The sequence below is a fragment of the Plectropomus leopardus genome, chromosome 1 (assembly GCF_026936395.1).
Source record: "Plectropomus leopardus strain MGB_pleo_1.0 chromosome 1, ASM2693639v1, whole genome shotgun sequence".
NCBI lineage: Eukaryota > Metazoa > Chordata > Actinopteri > Perciformes > Serranidae > Plectropomus > Plectropomus leopardus.
The window spans coordinates 25,794,667-25,810,829 of NC_142176.1; the positions used below are offsets into that span (position 1 = coordinate 25,794,667).

General features: G+C 39.7%; 1 protein-coding gene across 2 annotated transcripts in view; it reads right to left on the reverse strand.

Annotated features, from left to right (window-relative positions):
- kiaa1549lb (KIAA1549-like b) overlaps positions 1–16,030 on the reverse strand; it is a 72,354-nt gene extending 56,324 nt beyond the window's left edge. Inside the window, exon 1 of one of the 2 annotated variants that reach the window (XM_042484563.2) lies at positions 14,670–16,030. In XM_042484563.2, the coding sequence (XP_042340497.1) occupies positions 14,670–14,892 (223 nt within the window). In that variant the 5' untranslated portion in view covers positions 14,893–16,030. Of the gene's footprint in view, positions 1–10,145; positions 10,307–14,669 lie in introns of those variants that run through there. The other variant, XM_088078763.1, reaches the window with a different exon arrangement.
- Between the last annotated feature and the right edge of the window lie 133 nt (positions 16,031–16,163).

Below are 16,163 nucleotides of genomic sequence, written 5' to 3' on the forward strand. Positions count from 1 at the left end.
AGATAAATTATCACTACAAAGAGATGCAAAGCACAAACGTAAAAAAAGAGGCTAAGTAACTATAAAGTGTGTGTGTCTTGCTCTAGGTGGGGGCATATGCCCAGGTACTCATTGTCTAGTAAGAAACTCCAATTCAATATAGTCACTGATCAGCCAATACAGTTTGCATTTAGGACAGCTAAAGCGCCACAGATAATAATAAGTCTATTAAAAAGGGTAATCAACAGAATATTAGAAACTACTGAGATAAATAAACTGTTTACGAATATTTTCAGCTAAAGTGCTAAAACTTCAATGTGTTTAGGATTAAATGTGATTATATTGCTACTTTTCTTGGTCTTCTACTGTTATAGACTTCATTTCTTTTGGCATCTAACTGCTGGTTGGACAAAACAAATTAATTAAATATGTCTACTTGCGCTCTGAGAAATAATAATGGACATTTCTTGCAGTTTTATGATATTTTAATCAAGAAAACAATTGGCAGAACATGAAAATAATCATAAGGTGCAGCCCTGGCTCATGCATCTGTGGAGGTGCATGGAGACCAGAGCCACAATTCAATTAGGCCTATTTGAACACTGGTTATGTTTTGTGTCGGTGAGTCAGAGTGAAATATTAAATTGGCAATAGCTGAAATATATATCACTGAAATAATTCCTGTACTTCAAAAAAAAGGAGCTGCTGTTCCTCTTGTGACCAGTGAGGAAATGGAAAATAACAGTTTATACAACACCTTCTGTTTTGGGCACACCAGGAGACACAGAGAGCAAGAGCAGAAAGAAATCTTACAGATACAGCATGAGAACAAAAACAAGACGTGGCTGCATTTTACACTGCTGAATACCAGGCCGAACAACACATTTGAGCTACAACACTGTTCATGCTTCACATCACAGCAATCATACATCCGACCTTGACGCTCTACACAGTCAAAGCAAACACAGAGATCACCACCAACTCCAGCAGGCAGCATGATGGATGAGCGCTCAAACAAAGGCCTCGGCCTCATCCTCAATTCACCACAACACCACTGGGCCGACAGCTGTGTCCCACTGAAGCTACAGTCTGATTTCTGCCACCGAGGATCCTATCATGTCTTTAATGAACCTGTGTGCTCATGTTGCCGGTTTTTACACCAGCAGTAATGTTAGCAGCTACCTATGTAGCTATAGATATAGTGACCTCTCATCTGATACGTTTCAAAGTTCATTCCGTTGTTTTTAGTGGAAAAAAATATACACTGCATACATTGCTAGTCATTTTAAGATTAAGAGTTAGTTTAGTTTCCATTTTTCTATCGTTTGCCATTGGCTTTTTTAAATTCTGAAAATCAACGTATGTCTGCTGTTAGGTCTGCTGTTGGGTTACTCAATTACATTACATTACGATGTAAGTAATATGAGATAATATATATATGAGAAAATATAAAATTTTCCTCTTTTTCGAAAAGCATGGAGATGTGCAATTAAATGATTTAGACGTAATTATGTAACACTCTTTCAGCTGGGTAAAAAAACAAACATCTAATTAAACAAGTTTATAATGAGAACAGTTGGCAAAACAAAGAGCGCTTAGAGGGCATATTCAAAGATGTAGAATATAAACCATAAAACCTGGCTTTGTAAAGGCCACCTTATGTAAGTGAATTAAGAATTTAGATAAGAGAGAGGATGTTTTGTTAGAAAGTAGCACCTGAGGTGAGATGTGGCAGGGGATAGAGATCCCAATGCTCAGTGCAGAGTGAAAACAGATTGAGCTTCTGCTAATGTTTCTACCAGCCAGACAGAATTTACTGGAAATTGCAAAATCAATGGATAATACATTTGAAACTGTTTTGGCAGAAGGTGCACAACAACTAAGTCAGTCTTGAATTGAGAAAGGCTGTTTTACATACTTTACAAACAGAGCTGTGTGATCCATGTAAACTCTAATAAAGTCTTTTTTTCTGATGCTTGAGATTTGAAAACACCTACTGATTCTTCATCAGCAGTTCCTGTTGTGGTATTAAGATCATTTCAGTTTAAGGTGCTTTGAGATGTATAGCTCATTAAGATCTGTGACTATATTTTGTAGTGTCAAGGATAGTGTTATAGAAGGATAAATCTTCTATAATTATACTATCTTACATATGTTATTAAAATGATTTAGGGGGATTTAGCAGTGAGGATTGCAGTTTGCAACCAGCTGAAACTTCTTCTGATTAGAAATCTTTCAGTGCTCATTCTTCAGGAGGTTTTTACAGGGAGCCACATTACCCGCAGAGGACTCTCAAAGCAAACAGACAAAGGATAAGCTCTCTATGTAGACTTAAAAAGGGATTTTTATTTTCAGGTGATTATGAGTTAAAGAAAACATACTTAAACATACATATCTATATCTATATCTATATCTATATCTCTCTCTCTATATATATATATATATCTATATACATATATATATATATATATATATATATATATATATATATATATATATATATATATATATATATATATATACATATAGGAGGCTGGCTCAAAATATGAATCAATCCCCATGACCCTGTGTTAAAAAGCCCTACTTTTCAGGGCCCCTGGTGGCTCAGTGGATAGAGCAGGCGCTCCATGTATAGAGGCTGTGTCCTCGCTGCAGCGGCCGCGGGTTTTGACTCCAGCCTTGGCCCTTTGCTGCATGTCATTCCCTCTCTCTTTCCCCATTTCACACTTGTGCTGTCCTGTCAATTAAAGGCAAAAACACCTAAAAATATCTTTAAAAAAAAAAAGAAAAAAGAAAAGCCCTACTTTGCAGCAGAAATAAACAATGTGCAGTCTGGTACAAAAACAGTGATTCTTTTTTAAAACAACCCTGTCTGAAGTTCTGTGTAAGTGTAATGCTACACATGACTATGGGGGAGCCGCTATGAGTGACAGCCTGTCTGCGACAGTCTGTGAGTCAGATCCACCCCTCGCTCCTCCATAGCTCCACCTTCTCATCCAAATTTGGTCACGTCTGGCTCTAACAAAACAAGACGGCAACAGCCAAAATATCAAACTTGAGGCTTGAGTCCACAAACCAATGAGTGACATCACTGTAGTGGGGTACATTCTTTTATACAGTCTATGTTTAAATAACTGTGTGTGTTTAGGCGTTTGGGTTTTTGCATTCAGACAGGAGTTGGAAAAATTAGGTTTTAGAAAACAACATGGAAAGGTTAGACAAAGTGGGGCTGTGTGGCAGTATATTTAAGAAGAAATCTTGCTGTTGCCTCTAAAGTGCAACACACACTTGCAGCATATGATACACATCAAAACAAAAGCACTGATTGTTCCCTATGTAAGCCTGCACACAAACTGGGTTCTGCCACCAAAAAGATGTGCACAGTCTCAAAGACTTTTAAAGTGATTGAATAGATAGGCTATCTCGATTCAGGCAGGTATGTATCAGAACTGAAAAACATACATTCAAAGCTCTGCTTCTTTTGAAGTCTGGCATTGAAAATGGAGTCCTCAATTTCTGAATGAGGCTTTATATTGGCTGAAAACATTTGTTACAAGTGGGAAAGGTAAATCTTCTGAGAGATAACTTTCCTACAGCTAAGACAGCTCCTCTGTACTCCTCAGGTTGTCAAGTAGAGCTCCACGTCAACACTTGGACTGAGTCTCATAGTTCACAAGTATAATGTATTCAATATATTATTCAATGATTTTTTTTTCTCCCTCACTTTGTCAGAAAACGCAGCTCTTGGGGAGTATTACTGAAAGTGCTTAATGCAGAGAACAGAGGACATATTTTATAAATACAAAACGTGTCTACTTCAAGGTACTTAATGGATTCTACTGGACACCATTCAAGATGTGGGCAGACCAACAACGAAAACAGTTGGAAGTTCAGATAAGGCCATTTGCTATGAGAATGTCTCCCTATTAATTTTTTGGGCATAAAATGAATAATTTAACACAGCGCTACCAGTTGATTTTTGACAATGGCTATATATCTATTCACAGTAACCCACTGTAGTGCTGCAGATTTATTCCAGACTAGTTTAATAGCGAGGAGACTATTAAGAGGATGAACGCCCCCATGGGAGCCATCTTTTCAGGAGGGGTTTATCCAGCAAGCCAAGGTAGCCTCCTTTGAGCATGTTTCTTTCGAGTGAGAAATAGGACAGATCAGTACATATCAAAATGGGGACATTTTTCTAATGTGCATCTATGGTATGATATGAACTAAACTGCAAGCGTAAAAAGGTAAGATGCTCTGTCTTTGAAGAAATGGACATAGGAAATTGAAACAATTGAATATTTTCTCTGTGATTTCACCCTTTTGAAAAAAAAAAAAGTGCAATTTATTTAATGTCCACTTGTGATCTCTTATGAGTATTCTTTATGAAGGAAATATAAGACAAAATGGCTTGATTTTTAGATTTCTGATACATGTTTTAAAATATCAAAACTCTTCTTTTCACCAGTGACAAAAAGATACAAAAATTTCTTCCATCTGAATCTAGATCTCCAAAGAATGTCTGCCTGTTCATATCAACCCAAAGCTGAATACTTTGTCCTTACAGACTTACTTCTTGAATTGAGTATTCTGTCATTCTTCTAATTTAAACTTGTGCACTTCCCTGTCCCCCTAAGACAACGTTTACGGCACACAACTTAATGGGTCCCATCCATGACTCATAATGACATGCACTGTCAAGGAGAGGCCTGTCTCTTAGTTGACAATATCATTAGTGAGATGTATGTATACCATGAGGAACCATGATTTAATCCTACAGACACACTTTTGACCTTCAACTGCCACAAAGTGACAATGAGTTAGAAACACATACAGTCACACTCTAAACTGCATTTCACTGATATTGTACAGTAACAGTGTTAATGAGGTTTGCTTGTTTGCTTGGTAGATGAAAAACTGCAGCATTCATTGCTGTAATATAATTACTGAGCTCTGGGTCTCCTGTGAAATATGTCAGAACTTGCACTGTACTGTATTTCAGTTTCAAATATATCAGTGCAATACACTTGATAATAAGAGACAAATTGAATATCTCCATAATTTAAGAACATTTCATATTAAAACAAAAGCAATGCTCCCTCTCTGCAGCAGGGCACAAAGTGCTGAGAGTGGCAAGATATGACACAGAGCATAAGCTCACATGAATACATACTTGCGGGGACAGTCTCTGAGGACAGACTAATAAGGTATCAAAACTGAAGTTTACACAGTCATTTGCTACAGATAGGTATGAGCAGGAGCATGTGTGAAGGTCTTGTTTGTGTGTAGGCAAAAGGTTAGCTTTCCAGAGGCAGTAGAGCCACACACTCGGATTATCCCAGTAATGAATTGGCCTGCAGGGAACAGCCCGTCTCATTTTAAGACTTAGGGGATGACTTCAGCGCACTGAAGTAAGGGCATAAATCAAACAAATGCAACATGGGATAGATTTATGCATGTGCAGAAAAGTAAATGCATTTAGGACTGTGTGTGTGTGTGTGTGTGTGTGTGTGTGTGTGTGTTTTGCTGACTGTATCTTATCCTAAAAACAGTAAAAACAAAAACAGAGACTGTAAAATGTAAAACACATTTTAAGGTTTCATCTTTACATTCAAATTTCAGGACTCAGGTCTCACAGAATACTCCAATTTAGTTTGTGCAAGGCATTCAAATTACCTCCAAATGCAATTACAGCAAGTATATGCACTAAAACTACTTCCATATTCTGTCAGTAGAACATCTTTAAAGTCCGAAGACAGCCTGATTACAGATTAATAAGATAGGCTTCTAAAACTGTTGATCACTTCCTTTAATGCTCTCCTAGTTCAGCTAAACCCTCCCCAGCACTCTTGATGCTTCACTGACGCTGTCATCTTTGCCTCCACTCTAAACCTGCTTCACTAAAGCTAGAAATCACAGAGCGAGCCCCTGAATCTGTGATGTCACTGGGATTTAAAATCAAAGGCTTCTCTTTAGACCGTGTGTGGGACGCTGATATTTCAGAGACATAATACACTGCACACAACCTCTCTCTGCCTGAGGCTGGGGACAGTACATGGGGTCACTTTATGTGCTGAATAAATCGTGAGCAACGTCTAGGACAGATCAGGGTGTTCTCACTTCCACCTTGTCAAATACAGCAGCTTGCTCAGGGGTCCTACGCTTCAAACTATAATGCTCTGTGTGGCTGTGGTAATTATGACAGGAGCAAAGGAGGCAGTCAGGTGACATAAAGAGCAATAAAGTCTGCACATGGTGGAGGTCGGTGTGGATGAATGGGTCAAGAAAACACAGGACTTTTACCCAGGAAACCGCTGTATGGGTCCCTTGTGAAACCATGGGTCAGCGTAGTGTTATTTCAACTTATGTAAGTAAGTTTACTTATGAAATGTACACAACTTAACTTTTGTCACATGCATAACTTGCTTAACAAACACACTTATTTTGATTCAAATGATGATCTTTTCCCAAACCTAACCAATTAGTTTTGGTGCCTAAACCTATCAGGAAGTTTATTTTGAAAAGACACTATATGCATGAAAAAAGCTGAAAGTGATGGAAACTGACACTACAGGGGGGATGCAGAGAATCATAGCTTTAAATGTATCCAAGGTGCCGTATTTGACGAGTTGGAAGTAAGAACATGTTGGACTGTTGTCTGATATGAATAAATTATTTTAGCATGTAATATCACAAACTGTAATGATAAAATGGATGGTCAGTGTAATGAACTGCTACACTTTTATGCATCAAATCAGGAAAAAGCTCTTTACATGTTACACAGAAACTCAACATTTTATCATGGGGAGATTCAATTGTAAGTCGATAAATAATGAATTGCCCCAGCCTTGTCCTAATTTCTATACAGTCAATTAGAGCAAACAAAAGAAAGGCATACCCACATTTACATGACAATATGAAAATGCCCTGATCGCTGTGGCCATGAGAATTCTCTCATCGAAAAAAAGGGGGTCACAGACTAACAATGTACCATTCATTGTATTCATTGGTAATTTCCTGAATTAACATTGACTCAGATGACTACGTTTAATGTGAAAGAGGTTACTTGCAGTGAAAACCCACAAAGAGCACTCAACTGATTGAAGCTCTGCACAGCTTTCTTCTTTTAGCTTAAGGTTTTTTGTTTGTTTTACGGCCACAAACCTGAATACAGGGAAATACTGGTTATTGTGATACTTTAAATACACTTTAAAATCTGCATATTAGGTCATGGTCACACATGAGTGAAATAATTACTGGAACAAGAAGGGTGAAGGCTTGGAGTTCATCTTTTGTAAACTTTGATCAGCAAAGTCGCAGCCACATCCAGTGGCAAAGATGTGTCGAGCAACATGAATTGCTGCCATGTCTAACCAGCCGATGTTGTATGATACTGGTCATGAAAAACACTAATTGCCACACATGAGAAATGCCAAATTGGCTTGCAGTGAATCAGTCGGCCCACATTGTAAGTCACTCACTTGTATATGCTTATGTGTGACCATACCTTCACAACTATAGGCTAATATAAATAAAAGATTACACTTTTTAAGCGACTTGCCAAGAAATCTGTCAGATCCTTTTTTAACCTCTTATATATTGAAAATATAGCCATTATAATGGTGCAGAATACCAACACTTTGGGTTGGTGGTTTAGTCCTACTATCAGCCAAAGATCATTGATATAGGATTAAACAATAAACTTTCTTTTTCCAGATGTTCGTACTGAACCTTTGAAGGTTATTATATACAAAACTAGCCAAAATGTAGATCAACTAAATTTCATCCAGTTTTCAGCTGTTCCAACAACAAACAGAGATTTTGCAGAAAAAAACTCAAAGTAAAAGCTGCAAGTTTTTTTGCTCCATGAAACTCTCCTGTATCTGCATTTTAATTAAATCCTCATGTTTTGATTCCTGATATCCTGAGTGGCTCACCTACAAAAGGACCGAACCTGAAGCGCTAAAGGCCATGCGATCTTCCTACACTGGGCCGATGGTGAGTGGCTAATTAACATCACTCACTCTGCTAGCCTGGTAACGTTACTGCCCTTTCTGGCTACATTCCATTTTTACATTTTTTTTTTTAATTGTCTAAAGATCCACTCTAGAAAACCACATTTCTAGCAGAGCCAAGCATTTTTAAAGCAAACTAACTGCTATAAACCCACTGTGACTAAACCACTTGCCCAGCCCCAAAAGGCAGACAAAGCTAACAAGTGAAGAAATCTGAACAGCTAGCATGCTATTGTAACGGCCAGATTTGTGGTGATGCTGCAATGCCTTCTTTTTGTTTTGCTGTGATATACTTGAGTTGAGAGTTTAACACAGTGTTACTTCACTACTCTGACTGACATCCACGACAGAGAACTCTCAACAGCATCGAGTAAGGTGCAGATTATGTGCCTATGTTCTGCTGCTCATGTATGATAGGAGAACATAGCTCTGTGGAGACCTGGCATGTATGGTCGATGTTCAGTACTGTAGAATAAAGTAACCGTGTGGAAATCCTTGTTTCATCACCTGTTGTTGAGCTAGTCGGCTATCCTGGAGCTTTTGTTAACTAGCCTATGCCCCAAGCTCTCTGCACCTTCACCTCACCACGTTACACTACGCCCTTAGGGTCTATAATTTGAAAAAAAAGTAACACTGTGTCAGGATAGTTTGTTTATCAGCTTGTTGTGAAGTTCTTTTGTCATCTAGTGGCCAAAAATAATAAGTGCAGCTTATCTGTAAGTGTGCTGCACACAACTGTATTACAGACTATTTTTTTTTTAAAAACAACTGGATTTATTGGGTGGCTTGTGATTTTTGGTTGTAGGTGTTGTGTGAGTGTGTGCACACATTCCTACATGCTCAGCATTTAACATTGTAAAGGCTCAGTGTAATAAATGTGTTTGTCTGTGATCTCACATTTCCTCCTCCAGCGATTCCAAGGGATTAGCTGAAATGCCACCGTCCACAGAGGCATCCTTGTGAAAAAGCAAAGCCTACAGCTACACTTAGCATTACACGTAGCATTTCCGTTTATAACAATAATTGACAAAAACCACATATGATACAGTCACAGTGACACCATTGAATGTGACTGATGACCCCTTCTGTGAGAAGGCCAATATCCCACTCTCTCTGTCCTTTTGTATTGCTCATTCATGCACACCATAGATCTGATCCAGCCACGTTCAGTTATGGTTAACATCTGAAATATTTAACTCCATACTTTTCACTTTCCTATGAAATCTCCCTGTTGCAGATGATAAATTCACCTATTCAAACATGACAGAAACCACCAGAGTCAGTGGCATTACAGTGAATAGTGCCATAAATTACACTTTAAATACAACGTTGAAGAACTTCTGAAGACCCAAAAAAACCCTGTTCCAGCAATCCGACCCTATGGGTGACATTATCTTTATCATCCTTATTGCTAGATGAAGTCTGGTGATCAAGCATAGCTCTGCCCACTATCAACTAAGCAAATGTCTTCAGCCAGGATAACTGAAAGCCCCTGTGCAGGACTGCAGGATCTGTACAACAGTGGTGGGAATCACCAAAGGCCCAACATTTTGCGATATGCTGAGTATTGCAATACATATACTGTAGTAAATTTAGAGAAACAAAACATACACTTAAAGATTTTTACTCAAGTGATATTCTTATAATTGACTTTAACTTCTACCAAAGTCATTTTCTGGTAAGATATCTGTACTTTTACTAAAGCATGGCTTTCAGGGACTTTATCCACCCCTGCTTATTGTACATTGTGTCGGGGCTGAACGCAACCCTCTTCTACAAACGCCACTCATTAAACCGTAAACAAGCGGCCACAGGCTATGATTTGTTTGTTTGTTTAATCGTTTATTTGTTGGCTCCACCAAAACAAATAGTTTTGCCACTGGACGGAGACTGGACTGTTGCCAAGCAACACACACGTATTCCTGCACACTAGCTTGCTGCTATGTGTAAGCTAGGTCCACACGCCACCGGAGGCCAGCAGCTTTGTAACACGTACATTTATCTGTGAGTTTTCACTGACTGTGCGACCAGAGAAATCAGTCGGATGACGGTCGCTTTGGTGGCATACGTGAGTTACCGAAGGATTTAACTGCTTAAATAGTAGACTACGTCGAGACGTCTTGTGTTGACAAATAAACATTGGCCTACCTGGAGGTTTGCGGTGAAGTGTCCAGTCTCCTTCCCTTCCCTCCGTCCTTTTTCCGACGCCCATTTATTATTTAACTCAAATGTTATTTAAAGAAATATGTCCCTCTTTGCGGCTTAACGTTTGTTACGACGAGCGATACTGTAGGCTAAAAACACCTGTGAAGCGGAGTGATACACGCATAGTTATAGGTCCGGCACTCGTGGAATGCCTCTTGTCCAATCAAATTGCTTGGTTGGGACTAACTGTTGTACCACACTTAGGCTAAATCATTTTATTACTGCAAACTGCACACATAGTGCACTGAAAAGGCACATCATTTTATTATTCTTGCAGGCCACTTCATTTGTATTTGCCACATTATTAATTTATCTGAATTTTAAAAAAGATACTTAGCAATAGTATCCGTACAATATCGCCACTCAAAACATTGCAGTACTGTGCTGTATAGCCCCTTAACTAGTCTAAATTATTGTCTAGGGAGGAAAATGCATCAGGGCCACAGAATAAAGCCTCTGACTATCACTGACAGAGCAGTAATAAATATTCAGTCAAGTAGCTGTCTACTATTAAAATAGTTGCAAACAAATTTGATAATCAATTAATGAGTTTGAATAATTTTTGAAGAAAAAATAGTCAAAAGTTTCTGACCTCAGCTTCTTAAATGTGAGTATTTTTAAAACACTAATCTAATCTCTGATGACATTTTATTCCCAGGTAGGTTATCAAGTTTGCATTTTGATATAGTGTAAAAGTTTTATTCTTAAAGGTCAAACAAGTGGATTTGCACTGTCAAATAGCTATCTAATGACAAGCAAGATTAATTAGGCACAAGACAAGTCCATATTATATTTTCAATCTAAAAGATGGGGTCAATCTTGAGATTATAGCAGGGAGTTGCTCTTTAGAAGCGGACATTCGGGCTTCTCGTGTTGTCTCCCGCTGTGGTGTGATGCAGTGTGATGAACGGTGGCCTTGTGAGCAGCAGTGTGGTGTATTATACAGTGTGTCCCAATAAATCAGGCAGCCTGCTGTCCTTTCCCAAGCAGCAGCAGAGCCAAGCCTTTGTCTGCCATCAACCTGCACCAAACAGACAAAACACAGAGAGACAGACGAAAGAACAGAGAGGCGCAAAGGTACAGAGAGATACTGGAGGGAAACACACACACACACACACACACACACACACACACACACACAGTATTCCCTGATTGCAGTGAACTATACAAGGGATAATGTGGGGCAGATGGTCCAAGATACTAATTAGAAGCCTGTTTGCCTGCCTTATCATCACATCTATGTGTTGTAGAAGTGCTTCCTGCTTTGTTTACAGCAGTGAATGAGAAAGACTGCAAACCTTTTGACTTTCTTTAAGATCTGACAGATATGGATTCAAAAGAGCGAGAGAAAATGTTTGCAGAGATGGATAACAATGAATGTTTTTTTTCCTCTCAGAATGATTGCCAGTACTAATACATAAAGTGCTAATTTTCTTTTTAATTACGTGATAACACTTTGTTTCTGTGCATTCAGCATTTTCATTTTTTGGTACTTGCTTAATGTTGAACAGAGAACTCACACAGTCAAAGCATTGACATAACATGCAAAAGACTGTGAGGAGAATACAAACAATGTGCAAATCAAACTGAAGACTCGGCTGAAACCCCACCTGAAGAGACACCATCTATGCACACATGCACATCCATCTTAAGCCCCTCTGACATGCTTTACCCACAACATAATTAAGTACTGCACATTAAATCACTGCAATGACATGAAACGAGGAAAATACACAGGGCAGTCGTGTCCTCTATGTGATCCTGAAAACCCAGAGCTCACACAGACAGGTCGTCAGACCAAGGGTGAGTCATTGTTGCTGTTTTTTAAAACCAGTTCCTGGAAGTCATTTTAACATTATCTGTCGTGACAGCCCTTAAAAAGGCTAACATAGACTGCAAGATACTGAACCACACCAAACAAGAATGTTGCAATGTGCAGCTCCCTGGTCAATTGGCACACATTTTACAGCTAAAAGCACCAGACTGCATAGCAAATAGTAAACACATTTGAATCTCACTGTCTGTTTTCAATGAATTTCTAAGCAGAAAGTGATGACTGGCATCAGCTCAGGGATGGCATCTCATACAGCAAAAGGTCTGTGGGGTTAACCCCTGTCAAAACCGAGCTGTCAACACTCATAAGCAATGGGTGGGTTGTGGTAGTAGGAGTAAACACAGCTGACGTCAAAAGGGCCGAAGACGCCTTTGCTGAGCTCGCTCTTCTGCGTGTCCTCCAGCTGCTGCTGAGCATAATTTCACCAGCTGTGTTAATAAGAAAGCCATAAAGCAGACAAGAAATCCTGGAAGTGCATTAAAGATCACTCTATCTTGTTGAAAACGCTTCATTTTTGCAGCCACATTACTCAGGACACTGCACTGTCCTCTCCCCTACTGGCTGTTTAAGGGTTTAAGGAGGAGGGGATTGGTTGTTGTTGGACAAAAATTGGCGTTCCCATCGTAACCATCTTGTTGTACTGGTTTCACGCATTAAGGGGAGGAAGCTGTGTGTCATGGTATTGCCATCTCACTGAGGATGTTTTTCATTGAGTAAATTTTACACACAGCCCATTAACCCTTTGAAACGTCAGGAAATTGGCTCAATTTCTTTCAAAAACACAGGAAGAAGGCAGTTAGCAATGAAAGAAGAAATGACCCAAAAATTAGCAAGAAATTAGTAAAAAGAAAAAGAAAATTGAGTGGAAAAATAGTTTTAAAAAAACACTAAAAACTTTTAAAAAAGACTTGAAAAAAGTGCTTAAAAACTATAATTGTGTAACATAATTTTAAATATGTATTGTTTTTATTTCACCTTTTTTTCTGTAGCTTTTTAAAAATAATTTTCTAAATCTACTATTTTTTTTTGCAGTTTGTGGAGCATTAATTACAAAGTTGCTCATTGCCTTTTCACAATGTTTTTAAAAGAAACTGTACAAATTTGCTCAGGATTCAAATATTTAAATATTGTGAAAGCAGCACACGAAAAGTGGTGTTGCTCCAGGTTTCAAAGGATTAAAGATCCATGGGGAACCATAGAAGAGAGAGATTTGGGATGACTCAAATCAAACTGGCACCTTAGATACACAAAAGATACACATAGTGACTGTGAAAAACCTCAGGATTTTTTTTCAGAGCTGGTAGCGCATCCTCCATGTTCCAAACCTGTAACACCACTAAAAGACAGCGTATTGTAAACAGTCAACCAGCATGTAATAACAAAACCCAGTGTTCACTCTCAGTCAGCCAGTTCGTATATCTTCACAACAGACTACAGTCCAAGCACAGACTTCCTTGTCCCTAGAGTCTGCATTACTCAAAGTGTTCACATTTCTCTTTTGCCAAATATGTACTGTATAGCTCAGGTGCTGCTGCTTCTCTGGGCTCGTGTGTTTAAGAATGGATGTGCTGACTGTGAGAAGGAGAAGGAGGAGGAGGAGGGAGGAGGAGGAGGAGGAGACTCTGCTACTGTAGCAGTGCATCAGCAGAGGTGAGACTACAGCCACTACATCACAGTTTGCAGACTGGAAGGAGGTGATGGAGCCACTGGACATTTGCACACGACATGTTGTTTTGCTCTGCTGTGATGACAATGAGAGGTGTAAACAATCACAGGAGTCACTGTGCAGACTCTAGCCTTTTCTTTCAATGGCTGAAGGGCAGCTATGTCGGCCAACCTTACCCCAGCTGCCTCTCATGCCGCCAGAGAAACACAGACCTCCAGTGGGCTACAGTATGTGTGTCATTAGTGCTGACCCAGATGCTCTGGAACACTGACTGTCCTGTGACTGCATTACATTTCCCAGAATAAAACTCAGCTCATTACAGAGAGGGGTAACGTTTAATAACCTCTGTCATGTAAATGCATGCATTGCAGAACAAAGGGGGGGGTTGAAGTTGAGATGCAAGACAAAGTTGAGGCTGTTCATAATGAATCCAGCTGCAGAAGATGGTTAAGATATGTGCAGTGCAATCTGATCAGAGAGACAAAAGAGTTGCTTGGCGTCAGGTGGAAAGATTAGTAAGTGACAAAGAGTTACATCACGTACAAGCAAACCCTGCGCATTCCAGCATCAACACCATCTCTCACACAATGTATCATGTCAGTGCGGTCAGTGAGGGGGATGAATAATAGCCGTTTGGACATACGACCTGACTGCGCAAATTTCAATGCAATAATCCCATCATGTCACGGAACATGTAAAGACCTTGTGGAGCTAAATATATGTATTTCTTTCATATATATGATATACCAAGCTGTATGCAGCATGTAGTCTCTGTGCACCCGGCAGCAGTAAATGTGCGGATTACAAAACGCTGCCCGTGTGAGACAAAAGACCCATTTTTCCAGCGAATATGTTCCAACTCCTTACAATAGATGTCACTCGCAGTGTGGATGTGACAGAGGTGAATGCAACACATCTGCATGTGTGTGGGTTTTTTTTTTTTTTGGAGCATCGGCAGTGTGCTTACCCTCTGCGGCCAAAGCGCACCGGACAAGAAGTAAAAGCGTCCCCACAGACAGCAGACAGTTTGCAAGCATCCCCGCTGCTCCGGCTCGCCACCTGGTCCTCAAACACCTCCCCTCTCCTCCGGCATCCGTCCTCCGCGGCGAGCACCCACCGGGGTCTCCTCCGCCGGCTCCAACCACTTTGGGGTGACCTGTCCGCCGCCCACTCCTCAAACCGGGAGCCATATCCAGTGGATAAGTTGCTGAAGTTTCGGTCGTAAATAATACATTGGATCAATCCTCGTGCTTGAACGGGAAACACAGCGGTCCCGCGGTCTCGTCGTGGTGTCCAGGGCTGGAGGAGGAGGGGGTGGGGGGCAAAGCGGCGTTGAAGGGAAATTAAGAAATGCGCCCTATCGCTCCGCTGCGCTCGGTCCACCCATCAGCTCCGAGTGGCGCAGGGAGGCGCGCACACTTTGCCAAAGGTTTGACATTTCGCTGTTGGCGGTAAACTGACTCAGACAGACCTGCACCCGGTGGATGGCGCACATTTGGGTGTGCTCCGGGGACGTTGAGCCACAAATTTAAGGATACAGAAGCTGCTGGGTCATTGCCTTAAAGTCTAACACCCCCCTGGCCAAACTGATCAAATTAGCCTCTCTGCTGTTAATTGTCAGGAGAAAGTCAAAGCGAGCCATCAGTAGGACGACCTCTGCTGGGGGACACAGGACAGACCCAGGTCCATATGCAGCAGGTTATATTTAGGACCTGTTCACGCATACAGTGGATTAATATTTAAAAAGGGCGTCTTTCTTTTACATCCACTCACTACAATATGTCCCGAGGGCTTCAGTAATTGCTACCTAAATATGTGACTGTGTAACGTCAGATATAAGGACTGTTGTACCTCCTTACCGCCACGAGATGTCAGCACAGACCCTGAAAAACACCAAAGGTGTATTAAGGTCTCCACGGTAATGTAGGAAATCAGACAAACCCAATTTAACAAGAATTCACCACATACTATTTATATGTTTTTACCCTGCTTTATCGTCCTCGTTTTACGTTTTGTCTGGTTTCTTTGTTGTTTTTTTTAATTTATCTTTTTTAATTTCCTTCTGCTTATTTGTCTGCATCATTTTTACCATCTGTATTTCGTATTTATACTTGGATCTTTCAGATATATTGCTTTTTAAAAAAAAAAAAAACAAACTGTGCTGTGCTGTATCTTCGGTTTGTCCAAAAAAATATTAAGAAAAAAATTAATATTTTTTAAAAAATCATTTTAAAAAAATAAGAATTTGAATTTGTATTTTGTTTTGAAAATAATTTTGACATTTGGTATTTGATATAATATATTGCATTGTTAAGAAAATTGGCATAATTTAATAACAACAACAACACTAATAATAATAATAATCTAATGACATTTTCATAATGCCTATGTATTTAGTCTTTTCTAAAGGCATGTGCAATACTCTAAATATCCTAGTTTTTTTCCCTGTATGTATTTATTT